General features: G+C 41.6%; 1 protein-coding gene across 2 annotated transcripts in view; it reads right to left on the bottom strand.

The window, feature by feature from the left end:
* Positions 1–16,473, bottom strand: part of SYNE3 (spectrin repeat containing nuclear envelope family member 3) — a 357,026-nt gene that overhangs the window by 32,847 nt on the left and 307,706 nt on the right. For both annotated transcript variants that reach the window (XM_085626453.1, XM_085626454.1), the window contains one exon: positions 1,944–3,108. In XM_085626453.1, the coding sequence (XP_085482579.1) occupies positions 1,944–3,108 (1,165 nt within the window). The remainder of the gene's footprint in view (positions 1–1,943; positions 3,109–16,473) is intronic.

Genomic DNA, 16,473 nt, shown 5'->3' with positions numbered 1-16,473 from the left:
CTGCAACTCAGACCACCATTTTCCATCTAATCTACAGGCATACTGAGAAGAACAAGAACTTCACAGATGAATTTTCAGATTTACTTGCTACATCATTCATTCAAGACACACACAACACACACACTCTTGGTTGCATGTTTTTTCTTCAACAAAGTCTCATTAATAAAGCCAATGTGGTACAATATGTCACCAAGACATAAAATACCTAAGGTCACACCCTTGACCTAGTCTTTTCAACATCCCCAACAATCCAATCCAAATCACCAATACTCCTGGACTGGACCGGCCACTTTGCCATCCCTATTCCCCTTCTCAACATCCTACAAACAAACAGAGGTCAACCCAAAAGAGAAGAGCAATGCTTCAGATCTTTCAAACACTTTTCTATCGACAACTTAAGGCATGAACTCATCTCTTGCCCTGCTAGCTCCATGTCCAACACCAGTACCCTCCTACACAACTTATTTTTGGGGAAACTATGGGAACATCCACATTCCCCAAAAAAACCACACACATGCACAAGCCAAAACCTTCAGCATCTTAGTGATCAAAATACCTAGCTAATATTAAATGCTCCACCCTCAGACAGGAAAAAATGCTGGAAACACAGAACTCCAGATGACCTCATGATACTGAAGTCCCTCCTCCCAACTCACATGCAGCTCATCACATCAGCCAAAGCAATTTCTAAACCAACAACATCAATGAAGTCAGCAACAGAAGCAGGACACTGTTCAAGACAATCAATACCTATATCAAAAACATGCCTGACCCACCTAACACACACTTCACAGAAAAGTGCAGTGTCATCAAACTCTTCTTCAGTGAAAAATAAAAAGATTCAACAGCACATCAATAACACTAAGCCTGCTTCTTCTCTTAGACCCGCCCTGTCTCATATAATGTTACAATGGTCATCTTTCAAACCATTTTCTCTCACAGATCTCACCAATATACTGAAATGTCTGAAAGCCATTTCCTGTAAAAATGATGTCTCACCATATCCTTTCATCAATGCTCTCTCCTGGGAAGTTCTCTCACCCCTACTTGCCATTGCCAATGCCTCATTATTCAACACATCTTCCCAGGAGATCTCAAGACAGGCCAGATTCCATCACTCCTCAGGAAACATACATGAAACCCTGATGACTTTGCCAACTACCCGTCCATCACTCACCTACCCTTCATTGGCAAGATAATTGAAAAGCAGTCTACGCTCAAGTCCAAGTGCCAATCAGTGCTATCTATATTTTGCTTGATTATCATTCTGGCTTCAGATTATACTGCAATAAGGACACCACTACCTTACACCACATAGACAATGCCCTCCTGACCACAGATGAAGACGACCCCATCCTCCTGAGATTGCTACCTTTGATGCAGTCGACGGTCCATTCCACATCCACACCCCAGAGTCTGGAATGGGATTCATTGTTAATGTCCTTCACTGGTTTTCCTAAGGAACTGTGCAAACAACATCAGGTTATTCATATGAGAACGCCAGGTCCCAAGAGATCCCTATCACCTGTGCATCCCGCCCAGGGTTCTATACCGTCTCCTGTCTGCTTCAACCTCTACAAAGAGCCTCTTGTTGCTCTACTCACAGATAACAGAATCAATATATATTACCAGATAATTTGGTAGTCAATATTTTTGCCACAGTATTTGGACAGGTCGGCATTTTTGACTTAACTATCTGACATAAACCAATCTGCGTTCCTTTATCAATTTTATGTGTGCAATGCAGGTTATAGTGTTTTCGTAATGCGTGGTACCAAAGATGCTATGTAAATGAAAAATTTGATCCACTGTCCTGGTGTACACTAAACTGACTTTCTAAACATGTAAGAATATTTAGCCGTTTAATGCAATTACACTTCATGCAACACAAAACTTTGCAGGGCTATGGTGAAACTGCATTAGAGCAAAGAAAGCTGCTCCACCTTTTGTGTTCGTTTCATATGTCCAGAAAATGCAGTCATTCCTTTTCCAGGATTAGAGGGAAACTGGACTGTCCATTTACTTTCACCTGCAGCCTCTGAGTAAGGGGTAGTAAGCTCAGCTGCCTCTTTAACATCAACTACAGACATCTTCTCTCTGTCTGACAGAATATTACCCTCAGAGTGAGAAGAGGAACTGGCTTGTTTTCGCCCCCTTGTTCCCATTCGATGCCTAAGTGCTATCATTTCATCATCATTGAAAAAGGACAACGTATGTTCAGTTTCTCCTCTTGCTGCTTCAATATTCATCTCCAATTCTGCTGCTACATCACCATGGAAGCCTTGCCCAGTTGTCAATTCAAATCCCCCTTCATCAGTGTCTTTTTTGTGTGCAGTTATATCCTGTAGTGAAGAAGAGGCAATCGCAGCAGCGTGTCTACTTCCTTGTGACACATTTTTATTGTCAGCTCCTTCAGCCTCGGAAGTGAATCCAATTTTCCAGTTAGGTCCAGCAGCAAATATTTGCTTCCCAGGTACAGTAATACCATGCTCTTTGAAAGCGATTAACCTTGTGTCTAGATTACTACCGCTTTCATGAATGTTCTTTTCAGATAATTTACTTGTTTCCACAGAATGAGAGGGAAACCCAAATGTCTTTCTCCCTTCACTTTCCTTCCTAGATGTTATCCTTTCATCCTCTGAGGAAGATGCTAACCCACTTCTATGTTCTTGTGTCCAAGCAGTGATTCTCTTCCCTGTTCCATCAATGTTTGCTCCTAAAGAGCTGAAAGCAGTTCCTTGTTCCCTGCTTCCTTTGGTAATGTTGTTTCCTATCCTTTCAAAGCCATCCACAAAAGGGGTTAATCCAGTTTCCTTTTGTCTTCCCACAGGAGTCAATTTCTTCCTTATTCCATCAATGTCAACATTGGAAGAAGTTATTTCCATTCCATCTTCTACTCCACCAAAAGCCCCCCTCTTCTCACTTCCATTGCAGTCATCACTGGAAGAAGTTATTTCCATGTCCTGTTCTCTTTCAATATCAATTCCCTTTCCAGTTCCATCAGTGTTGTCCTTTGAGAGAGAGGGAAACCTGGAAATGTCTTTACATTTCACAACAGTTTTCCCAGCATCCATCTCAATTTGGTCTAGCTGATTTCCTTTGTGAAACCTAGTAAATATAAAAGCAGAAAAATGCAATTATACGTTTGCAGATGGGGTGAATTAAATAATGAAAATAATTTACTAATCCCCAAAAAGTATTTAAACAACCTGCATGCTTTTTTGCAAACTATATTTGAATTGAGTTTATAATTTAAAAACAGTATAGTATTTCCTACTTCCTAAAAGCATTTTGATGAGAAATAAAGGTAGAAGTTTAGAAAAGACTAAAGTGAAAAATGTAAAGACAAGAATAAACAAGAAGTGTGACTGATCACTATTGGGCGCAGAAACAAGGTATACATAGCTATGCACAGGCTTCTTATTAACAGAGTCTTTCCTACAATGGTCATATTCCTCTATACACTAGGTTTCACAGGACACTTGATTGGACAGCCTTAGACGTAACATTCACCAATTAAAGCCATTAAACTGATGAGATAGCAATGCTTTGGTGGGAGCCTCGCGGAAGGAGTGTCTTGGAGTTCGGTAAAGAATGTGACACTTCTTATAAACAACACTCTTTGCAATGGTACAATGTGGAACAAACTTTTGTATCACCCTAGCTGTCAGTGTAATGGAATGGTGCTACTATTCCCGGCCAAGGTCTTTGAGGATATCATCACCAGACACCTGATCGAATACCTCAACAACCACCAACTCGTTGGCACCACTCCGTCTGGTTTCAAACCCAATCACAACATGGAATTTGCCCTAATCTTGGCCACGGATGACATCCACATGATTCTGTACACAGGAGACATGACAGCCCTACTCCTCCTGGACCTCTATGCAGACTTTGACACAGTCTCCCATCCTCATCCAACGCCTTCACGACATCAAAATCCTAGGACCTGCACTTCAATGGATGTGCTCCTTCCTGACTGGAAGGAACCAGTTAATTAGGTTGGCACCATACACCTCGAACACCCAGGACCTCATCTGTGGAGTTCACAGGGATCATCCATGAGCCAGACCCTCTTCAACTCATACATGATCCCTCTAACCATCATTAGCTCTCACAACATCAATGTCCTCTCTTAGGCCGATGACACACCACTCATTCACTTCCTCACAGACAAGATGCCCAGTACCCGGGTCAAGTTCAAAGCCTACATGATTGAAATTGCCTACTGGTTGAAGAACACATTTCTAAAGCAGAACACTGATAAGACCAACATTGTAATCTTTGGGAGGAACGCATCACTGTAGGAATCCACCTGGTGGCCAACAGAGCTAGGACCATCACCCACGCCAAGAACCTTAGGATCATCATCGACACCAAACTCAACATGACCGCCCAAGTCAATGCTTCCATACGCTGAGGATGCTGAGAAAGATTTTCAAATGGATCCCAATCAGCACCTAGCATACTGTCACACATGCCCTATTGACAGACAAGCTGGACTACGGAAACACCTTCTAAGACGGGATCAACAAAAGACTCACCAGAAGGCTGCAGATCATTCATAACTCAGCAACCAGAATCACTCTCAACCTCCCATGCCTCACTCACATCACACTGTGTGCCTGAAGGAGCTTCACCAGCTCCAAATTCATAAGCAAGCACAATTCAAACTACTCACCACTCACAGTGGTGTAGCGGGGCTATCCGCCCCAGGTAGCACTGTTTTTGTGGGCTGCTGAGGTGAGCAAGTCATGTCTTTTGACTACCACCCCACCCCCACCGGAACAAGTCGACTGTCGGCCGCCACCCCATCCTCCCCCCCTGTCCCCTCTGCTCTTACCTGCACCAGGCGGCAAACTCAGGGGCTGCCCCGGGTGGCAGTAGATCTAGCTACGTCACGAACTCACCCACACCCTCAAGGCACTACGCAACACTGGCCCAGCATCATATCTCAATATTCGCATCTGATTTCACAAACCTTTCAGACACATCTACTCATCAGGACTCCAAATTTCCCTGCATAGAGAAAACCAGGTTTGGCAGTCGAGCCTTCTGCTGCATTGCTCCTAAAGTGTGGACATACCTGCCACCTTACGTAAAATCCTCCTCTCACTTCTTGAATACTGCATGAAACAAAAGACCTGGCATTTTGAGTAGTCTCACTAGACCATAGGTATGGCTAGAAACACACCTGCTCAGCACCACAATACCCTCCCAGGAGATAGTGTACTCTACAATTCTGCATAACATAACATAACACAGACCTTTCTCCAGTTCTTACCATAGAAAGATTTTTTTCATCAGGGCAGAACTAAAGATATTTGAATGTCAAATGATCTGTACCTCATGTGTTGGTTATAAATCATTTTTAAAAAGTAACAGAGATTTAACTAAAGAAATCTTGACCCTTAAAATACCACATTTAAAAGAGGTAGCAAACAGATGTTGTAATATTTCTTCTATTTGAAGGGATAAAAATGGAACAAATTGCATTTGAAACAGAGTTTCACGTGTCCTCTTTAAAGCTTGGAGATGGTGTATGGTCCACTCACTATTATAAAACCACCGCAAAATTGTGTAAATCAGCTTGAGCCACATTTGCCCTTATGAAAATCCATCGAGTTAGCATTCCCATTCAATGAACAACAAACATAGTTGACCTTTTAGTCGCACGAGTGAAAAGATTATGTAAAATGGCAACTGGGGTCGCTACGAATTTTGGAAAACAAAAATAGTTCTTCAATTAGCACTACGAATTTCCTGTAGTTGAGCTAATACCTCTGCATGTGTTTCAACTTTGTAAGAGTTATGGTGTTAGTATATTACATTAGCTACATTCTGCATCAGGCTGGGAAAGTGATTCTTTCCATGGATATTGATCTTGTTAAAACTGGCCTTATAGACAAGGGGCATTTTGGCACCACGAGTGATAAATTGCACTGGCCCTCCTATCTGTGTTACGGGGTGGAGAAAAGCCTAGTTTTAAGCTCTTTTCGGAAAAGGTTTTCACTGTTTATAAACTGGAGATCAAGGGGGGGGGGGTATATTGCAGGCCTTTGCTGCTAAAAATGGAAACAACTGTCCCAATCTCCTGACCAGTTGGATCTGTGGAATGAAGGAAAGATTACAGTTGGAAGATTTCAAGTTTCTGTTTGTGGTATAGTATTTAAACCTGTCAGCGAGATATTTGGGGCCTCTATTAAAAATGCTCTATGTGCAAAAACCAGACCTTCAAACGACTTTGCTAACTGTGTCACCAGCCCCTGGGAGAGTTCAAGGACTGTACAGTGAGTGGATTAACCCTTAATCCACTGAGATTGTGTTTTGAGTAATACTCCAAGTGAACACCGGAGGGAGCCAAATCATCAAATGTTATACAGAGGCATTACACATTATCACCCTGCATGTTTAAAACATTCATGGACAGTTATTTTGCCTTAATTACAGTAACTGTGTGATTTCTACTAATTGGTGTCAACATCGCTGGCATAATGAAGGCAGTGACTATGGCCAGCGCCTTTTTGGAAGTGCCAGGATCACCAACAGAAAGTTGTATCCAGGGGGTCAGGTATTTTGAAAAGCACTTAGAGGTCATTGATGGGACCAAACATGGATCAGCCAGAAAACAAGCTGTGATGTATAATTGTTTTGGGGCAGAAGGAAGAAGGCTGTTTGATCACATAAGCCCTGGAGAAAAAGAAGAGGAGGAGGAAGGTCAAGAATGGGATGTATTCATTGAAGTAAAAAAGAATGAAGAATTATTTTGATACAACCATGAGTGTTATAATGCAAAGGTACCATTTTTTTACTACCGCTATCAAGCACCTGGTGAGTCAATTGAGTCTTATGTAGCGACTTTAAGGATGGTGGCCACAACCTGCTCCTTCAGAGACATGGTACGAAATGATTCGCAATCAGGTAGTGATGCGCACAAATTGTGTAAAAGCACAAGAAAAACTATGTGTCAACACAATCCAACCCTGGAGAGGGCGATTTCCACTATAAAGAACATTGAGAGGTCTGCTAAGGGAGTGAAGTTACTTCGCAAACCTGACAACCATCATGCAGAAGTCAATCTAGTACGCAATGAAAGAGAAGAGTCGACAAACCATTTCAGAAGGAACAGCAAAAATAGCAATTCAAATTCGACCAGCGACAAATTGGCATGCTATTGTTGCAGGTCGAGCACCCACTTGGCATCTAGAAAATGTTGTCCTGCTTTAGGCAAAGTCTGAAAGGGATATAGAAAGACAAGCGATTTTCTTAATGTATGCAAAACCTCTCACTTCAAGAAGGTCTTTAGAGTCGAAGGAAGACTCAGATGACTGTGTAATGATGAAAAATATAGCATTACTTGAGGCCATCATCAAAAAGGAAGATTTACAGAATCAACCAAAGTGTAATGTTCATGTGAATGGAGAAAGTGTGGCCCTGCTAGTGGACTGTGGGTCCAGATTCACCATTCTATCAAAAGACACCTATGGTAATTTAGGATGCAAAACTTCACTACAAGCCAGCAAGATCATCCAAGGCCTTTGAGGGCCACAAAATAAAATGGAAGGAGTATTTCACACAGAATTGGCATTCAAGGAGAAAAATATTTCAACATAAGTTTATGCAGTACATTTCAGTGTCAATATCCTCGGTCGGTTTAAACAGCAGAAGCTAAGGATGTTAATTAATCCATGCCAACCACCTTATGTGTTCAGCATTCGGGACGAAAATGTGTAAAGAGATCTTGGGGAGTACAAAGGATTATTCAGTGAGAAACTTGGCTGCTTAAAAAGTTTCAAATATTAAATAATTTGAAGAAAAAACATGCAACCTGTCAAGCAATTTGTAAGGAATGTCCCTTTATCAGCCCGCATTGAAGTCAAAGCCATTATAAAGAATTGGTGTGACAATGGAATAATCCAACCCATCAACACATCAGAATTGTTATCTCCTGCAGTTATTGCAAAAAAGAAGAATTTCTCAATCCATGCACACATCTTTGCCAACTCTACTGCCAAGTAGTAGCTGATTGTCAGCCCTTCCCTCTAATAAATTAAATGGTGATGGCACTGGACCGAGCAAAGCTCTTTTGGATGCTAGACTTCAGTTCAGCCTAGTATCAAATTCAATTGGAAGAAGGGTCAAATATTTGCACTGTGTTCATTACTCCCAAAGGAGCTTACCAGTTTTGAAGATTGCCTTTTGGGTAGGTCTGGGTGGTAAATTCCGTTCCGCTTGCGGAATTTGGGTAACATTGCGTTCTGCAGAGAGCGCGGAATTGCCCTAAATTGGCCGATCCGCAGGTTCGCGGAATTTTTTGCTTGTTCGCGTTTTCAAAATGCGGGTTCGTGAGATATTTTTCCAAGAGCACGCAAACAGCGTTTGCGAACAGGAAAAAAGCATCGCGAATGGGCAGAACAAGTAATTTCGCGTGTTCGCAGAACTCTGCGTGCTCGCGGAGATTTTTTACCGTTTCGCGGAGCTTTGCGTAGCGCGACTACGCAAATTCTGCCCACCCCTACTTTTGGGTTGTGTTCAGTGACTGCTGTCTTTAAACGTGTAATGATTTAACTTTTTCAGGCATGGAAGGCATAAGGTCATTTCAAGATGACATACTAATGTACAGCAAAAAAGAGGAGGAACACATCTAGTTTATGGAACGTTTTACAAATGTTTCAAGACTGCGGTCTAACAATACAGAAAGACAAATGTAATTTTCTCAAAGGAACAGTTTAATACCTAGGGCACCTCATTGACAAACATGATGTTCAGCCTAAGCCGTCTTTGATATCTGTAATCTCAAAGTCACCAACACCAACAAACAAGGAAGAACTTGCATCATTTTGGGCACATTCAAATTCCACTCCAAATTCATACAGAACTATGCCATAAAGATTGAACCACTTCATAAATTGGTAAAGAAAGATGCACAGTTTATATGGGATGAAAAAAGTGAACAGAGCACAAACAGAGAACTTGAGTCGGCACCATGCCTGCAGTCTTCCAATGAGAAATTACAAAGTATAGTAACTACAGATGCTAGCCAGATTGGATTGGGGGCGGTGCTCAGCCAGAAAATAGAGAAAGGGGAAAAAAAGCATTTCATTTGCATCACGTAAACTGAGAGATTCAGAGTCAAAGTGTTCAGTGACTGAAAGTGAGCTATTGGCCTATGTCTGGGTGGTGAGCAAGTTCAAAAGTTTCTTTTTGGGCAAGGGGTTTCTCATTCGCACCGACCACAAGCTATTGGTCAGCATTTTAGAAGGGAAGGGTTCTAGTAAACCTACCCCAAGAAGTGCTAAATTAGCGTTTAAGTTGCAAGAGAACCAGATTAGACTGGAGCATTTCAGGCAGAGTGAATGTTTCCGCTACTACCTGTCACGTGCCCCTTGTGATAGTGAATCAGATTGTGAGGGAGATGAGGATGATGACGTTTTTTGGTTGCATTTTTGTTTGATTGTGAAGAATCCAATGGCACTGTTACCAAGCAAGAGTCGGTGGCAGCTGTTAGAAACGACAATGTATTTGCAGAAATAAAAAAGAACATAAACAAAGGATGAACATAAGAAAAAATACTGAACAAAGCGTTAAGACTACACTGTAAAATAAAAGATGACATCACCATTGTTGATGAATTTATTCTCCGTGGTGAGACACTGATTGCACCCACATCCTTAAGAGGAAAGCTAATATCCCTCACAAATGAAGGGTGTGAAGAGATTACAAGAAAAAAACAAAAGCTTATGAAAAGATATTGGTGGCCATTCATGGACCACTAATTAGAGGTTTTGTTAGCCATTGTTCCGTTTGTGTCAAGGCAGATAAAACCATAACCACACATCGATGCCGCATGTCGTCTGTAGAGTTGCCTAAATGTCCTGAATAAAGATCGGGATCGACTTTATTGGACCAATGAATACTCTGCCCTTATAAATGTATTATGCCATTGTTATAGTAGACTACTTCAGTAAGTGGATTGAGGTTAATTTTGTGTCACAATCCACCACATCTGAGGTGATAAAATTCCTGAAGGAGTTGTTTTGTAGCAAGGGTTCCCCTCACAATGGGGTGCAAATCGTGACCCAAGAGCTATTTATCTTGTGGAAAATAAATGGCATAGAACATGTAAGATCATCCCTGTACCATCCCCACTTAAGCAGCCTACGAGGGCAGGTAAATACTTACCCTTCTTCATTAGTTGTTATCCGTAGACAAAAGTCGCGTAACCTGATGCCGTCAGCAGGTTAATAAGCCCACCAGTCCCTAGAGGAAGCCCGATTTGGGAAATATAAGTTATAGGTACTTTTTGACTGATAACAACTAATGAAGAAGGGTAAGTTGTTTACCTGTTCTCAAGGCTGTTTAATTAGCAACCTCACTTTTGCACAGGTCCTGAAGAAAGCCCCCAGACCATGTGGGGCGCAAGAGGGGCTGAAACATGTCAACCACTCACATGGACAATCAGGTGCTATAGATAAGTAACATTTCTATATGCGCACCACTCTGATTTTAACCTTGCCCCATCTCTATGAGAATAAAGTTTCTTTAGCATGGAGATGTAAGTAGATTTTAACTCACTGTCATTCTAGAGGCACTCTTGTGGTTTGCCACCCAGTGATGACCTTTGACTACCATTATTTTAACTGACTTTAGTGTGTTATTTTATCCTAGCCTGGATGTACGACAGTCCTGCATATGCCTGCTTCTCTTACAAGTTTCTTTCTTGTAATCTTGCTGTCTTTCAGTGGGAGCTGTCACAGAGTAGGACAGCCTTGCCAAGAATAGAACGTTTGGGATGTGCATTTGAAAGCGTGAAAGGGAGAGAGAGGTGTGGAATGTACTCTTTGGTTTCGAAGTGCAGTGTTGTGGACAGTGATGCACACATGTACTCGGTGTTGTACATTGAGAGATGAAGCGTGTGAATATATCAGCAGTTGTACACAATTGTGCATTGTGTTGTACATTGATGAGAATTATGAAGTTCTTACTATTGGCTTTGACATGGCTTCATTTTGGGCACATTCAAATTCCACTCCAAATTCATACAGAACTATGCCATAAAGATTGAACCACTTCATAAATTGGTAAAGAAAGATGCACAGTTTATATGGGATGAAAAAAGTGAACAGAGCACAAACAGAGAACTTGAGTCGGCACCATGCCTGCAGTCATCCAATGAGAAATTACAAAGTATAGTAACTACAGATGCTAGCCAGATTGGATTGGGGGCGGTGCTCAGCCAGAAAATAGAGAAAGGGGAAAAAAAGCATTTCATTTGCATCACGTAAACTGAGAGATTCAGAGTCAAAGTGTTCAGTGACTGAAAGTGAGCTATTGGCCTATGTCTGGGTGGTGAGCAAGTTCAAAAGTTTCTTTTTGGGCAAGGGGTTTCTCATTCGCACCGACCACAAGCTATTGGTCAGCATTTTAGAAGGGAAGGGTTCTAGTAAACCTACCCCAAGAAGTGCTAAATTAGCGTTTAAGTTGCAAGAGAACCAGATTAGACTGGAGCATTTCAGGCAGAGTGAATGTTTCCGCTACTACCTGTCACGTGCCCCTTGTGATAGTGAATCAGATTGTGAGGGAGATGAGGATGATGACGTTTTTTGGTTGCATTTTTGTTTGATTGTGAAGAATCCAATGGCACTGTTACCAAGCAAGAGTCGGTGGCAGCTGTTAGAAACGACAATGTATTTGCAGAAATAAAAAAGAACATAAACAAAGGATGAACATAAGAAAAAATACTGAACAAAGCGTTAAGACTACACTGTAAAATAAAAGATGACATCACCATTGTTGATGAATTTATTCTCCGTGGTGAGACACTGATTGCACCCACATCCTTAAGAGGAAAGCTAATATCCCTCACAAATGAAGGGTGTGAAGAGATTACAAGAAAAAAACAAAAGCTTATGAAAAGATATTGGTGGCCATTCATGGACCACTAATTAGAGGTTTTGTTAGCCATTGTTCCGTTTGTGTCAAGGCAGATAAAACCATAACCACACATCGATGCCGCATGTCGTCTGTAGAGTTGCCTAAATGTCCTGAATAAAGATCGGGATCGACTTTATTGGACCAATGAATACTCTGCCCTTATAAATGTATTATGCCATTGTTATAGTAGACTACTTCAGTAAGTGGATTGAGGTTAATTTTGTGTCACAATCCACCACATCTGAGGTGATAAAATTCCTGAAGGAGTTGTTTTGTAGCAAGGGTTCCCCTCACAATGGGGTGCAAATCGTGACCCAAGAGCTATTTATCTTGTGGAAAATAAATGGCATAGAACATGTAAGATCATCCCTGTATCATCCCCACTTAAGCAGCCTACGAGGGCAGGTAAATAACTTACCCTTCTTCATTAGTTGTTATCCGTAGACAAAAGTCGCGTAACCTGATGCCGTCAGCAGGTTAATAAGCCCACCAGTCCCTAGAGGAAGCCCGATTTGGGAAATATAAGTTATAGGTACTTTTTGACTGATAACAACTAATGAAGAAGGGTAAGTTGTTTACCTGTTCTCAAGGCTGTTTAATTAGCAACCTCACTTTTGCACAGGTCCTGAAGAAAGCCCCCAGACCATGTTGGGCGCAAGAGGGGCTGAAACATGTCAACCACTCACATGGACAATCAGGTGCTATAGATAAGTAACATTTCTATATGCGCACCACTCTGATTTTAACCTTGCCCCATCTCTATGAGAATAAAGTTTCTTTAGCATGGAGATGTAAGTAGATTTTAACTCACTGTCATTCTAGAGGCACTCTTGTGGTTTGCCACCCAGTGATGACCTTTGACTACCATTATTTTAACTGACTTTAGTGTGTTATTTTATCCTAGCCTGGATGTACGACAGTCCTGCATATGCCTGCTTCTCTTACAAGTTTCTTTCTTGTAATCTTGCTGTCTTTCAGTGGGAGCTGTCACAGAGTAGGACAGCCTTGCCAAGAATAGAACGTTTGGGATGTGCATTTGAAAGCGTGAAAGGGAGAGAGAGGTGTGGAATGTACTCTTTGGTTTCGAAGTGCAGTGTTGTGGACAGTGATGCACACATGTACTCGGTGTTGTACATTGAGAGATGAAGCGTGTGAATATATCAGCAGTTGTACACAATTGTGCATTGTGTTGTACATTGATGAGAATTATGAAGTTCTTACTATTGGCTTTGACATGGCTTCATTTTGGGCACATTCAAATTCCACTCCAAATTCATACAGAACTATGCCATAAAGATTGAACCACTTCATAAATTGGTAAAGAAAGATGCACAGTTTATATGGGATGAAAAAAGTGAACAGAGCACAAACAGAGAACTTGAGTCGGCACCATGCCTGCAGTCATCCAATGAGAAATTACAAAGTATAGTAACTACAGATGCTAGCCAGATTGGATTGGGGGCGGTGCTCAGCCAGAAAATAGAGAAAGGGGAAAAAAAGCATTTCATTTGCATCACGTAAACTGAGAGATTCAGAGTCAAAGTGTTCAGTGACTGAAAGTGAGCTATTGGCCTATGTCTGGGTGGTGAGCAAGTTCAAAAGTTTCTTTTTGGGCAAGGGGTTTCTCATTCGCACCGACCACAAGCTGTTGGTCAGCATTTTAGAAGGGAAGGGTTCTAGTAAACCTACCCCAAGAAGTGCTAAATTAGCGTTTAAGTTGCAAGAGAACCAGATTAGACTGGAGCATTTCAGGCAGAGTGAATGTTTCCGCTACTACCTGTCACGTGCCCCTTGTGATAGTGAATCAGATTGTGAGGGAGATGAGGATGATGACGTTTTTTGGTTGCATTTTTGTTTGATTGTGAAGAATCCAATGGCACTGTTACCAAGCAAGAGTCGGTGGCAGCTGTTAGAAACGACAATGTATTTGCAGAAATAAAAAAGAACATAAACAAAGGATGAACATAAGAAAAAATACTGAACAAAGCGTTAAGACTACACTGTAAAATAAAAGATGACATCACCATTGTTGATGAATTTATTCTCCGTGGTGAGACACTGATTGCACCCACATCCTTAAGAGGAAAGCTAATATCCCTCACAAATGAAGGGTGTGAAGAGATTACAAGAAAAAAACAAAAGCTTATGAAAAGATATTGGTGGCCATTCATGGACCACTAATTAGAGGTTTTGTTAGCCATTGTTCCGTTTGTGTCAAGGCAGATAAAACCATAACCACACATCGATGCCGCATGTCGTCTGTAGAGTTGCCTAAATGTCCTGAATAAAGATCGGGATCGACTTTATTGGACCAATGAATACTCTGCCCTTATAAATGTATTATGCCATTGTTATAGTAGACTACTTCAGTAAGTGGATTGAGGTTAATTTTGTGTCACAATCCACCACATCTGAGGTGATAAAATTCCTGAAGGAGTTGTTTTGTAGCAAGGGTTCCCCTCACAATGGGGTGCAAATCGTGACCCAAGAGCTATTTATCTTGTGGAAAATAAATGGCATAGAACATGTAAGATCATCCCTGTATCATCCCCACTTAAGCAGCCTACGAGGGCAGGTAAATAACTTACCCTTCTTCATTAGTTGTTATCCGTAGACAAAAGTCGCGTAACCTGATGCCGTCAGCAGGTTAATAAGCCCACCAGTCCCTAGAGGAAGCCCGATTTGGGAAATATAAGTTATAGGTACTTTTTGACTGATAACAACTAATGAAGAAGGGTAAGTTGTTTACCTGTTCTCAAGGCTGTTTAATTAGCAACCTCACTTTTGCACAGGTCCTGAAGAAAGCCCCCAGACCATGTTGGGCGCAAGAGGGGCTGAAACATGTCAACCACTCACATGGACAATCAGGTGCTATAGATAAGTAACATTTCTATATGCGCACCACCCTGATTTTAACCTTGCCCCATCTCTATGAGAATAAAGTTTCTTTAGCATGGAGATGTAAGTAGATTTTAACTCACTGTCATTCTAGAGGCACTCTTGTGGTTTGCCACCCAGTGATGACCTTTGACTACCATTATTTTAACTGACTTTAGTGTGTTATTTTATCCTAGCCTGGATGTACGACAGTCCTGCATATGCCTGCTTCTCTTACAAGTTTCTTTCTTGTAATCTTGCTGTCTTTCAGTGGGAGCTGTCACAGAGTAGGACAGCCTTGCCAAGAATAGAACGTTTGGGATGTGCATTTGAAAGCGTGAAAGGGAGAGAGAGGTGTGGAATGTACTCTTTGGTTTCGAAGTGCAGTGTTGTGGACAGTGATGCACACATGTACTCGGTGTTGTACATTGAGAGATGAAGCGTGTGAATATATCAGCAGTTGTACACAATTGTGCATTGTGTTGTACATTGATGAGAATTATGAAGTTCTTACTATTGGCTTTGACATGGCTTCATTTTGGGCACATTCAAATTCCACTCCAAATTCATACAGAACTATGCCATAAAGATTGAACCACTTCATAAATTGGTAAAGAAAGATGCACAGTTTATATGGGATGAAAAAAGTGAACAGAGCACAAACAGAGAACTTGAGTCGGCACCATGCCTGCAGTCATCCAACGAGAAATTACAAAGTATAGTAACTACAGATGCTAGCCAGATTGGATTGGGGGCGGTGCTCAGCCAGAAAATAGAGAAAGGGGAAAAAAAGCATTTCATTTGCATCACGTAAACTGAGAGATTCAGAGTCAAAGTGTTCAGTGAATATATCAGCAGTTGTACACAATTGTGCATTGTGTTGTACATTGATGAGAATTATGAAGTTCTTACTATTGGCTTTGACATGGCTTCATGTCATCCTTTTTTCCTGACTTTGCCTTGCTTCAGCTTTTCTGCGTGCACAGCAGCGCTTGCAAGTTGCTTGGGTTATTCACGTTCAAGGTCTTTTTGTTTTTGAGGGATTGTTTATGTACTCTGAAAGGCTTTGTGAGCTTTGTCAAGATAAAGGCTGGAACATGCGAGATTTGGAGAAGGGGACGTGAGAACTCCTTCCTGCCATGGGAATGCCTGCTTGGAGCCTGGCCAGTCCTGGTAAGATTCCTCTAGCCCGGGGGGACGTCTTTCTCGAACCTTCCAGTGCGTTTAAAGCTGAGGGTTGCTGACTCGGAAACCGGGAGTTTGGAATCTGAGTGGGAGCGGACACGTCTACCTCAGAGTGGAACCCTGGTAGCTGAGGCTCTCAATCATGTCTGTTTAGCTTCCCCAGCCTGAGATGCAGTGTTTTGTACCAGGTGATGTATTGAGTATTGGTTATTGCCATTGTGATGTTTGGCCAGGGGCTTTGATCATTTGAGGTGTTTTCTTTGTGATGTAGGAGTGAGTTGAGGTGCACATCCAAAGTAATCATCTGATGTGTATATATATATATATATTCACTGAAAAAAACATAGGTTTCAGGGGCGTTATAGTTAGCTGGACATTTCCCTCGTACAAAACCCTAGAAATTCCCCCGTTATAGTTAGTTCAGCTAACTATAACTCGCGCCCCCGCAATGCACTGCTGATGACGTCACATATT

Source organism: Triturus cristatus, chromosome 9 (genome assembly GCF_964204655.1).
Source record: "Triturus cristatus chromosome 9, aTriCri1.1, whole genome shotgun sequence".
NCBI lineage: Eukaryota > Metazoa > Chordata > Amphibia > Caudata > Salamandridae > Triturus > Triturus cristatus.
Note: the sequence above shows the minus strand (reverse complement) of the source record. Positions and strands in the feature narration are given on the sequence as shown.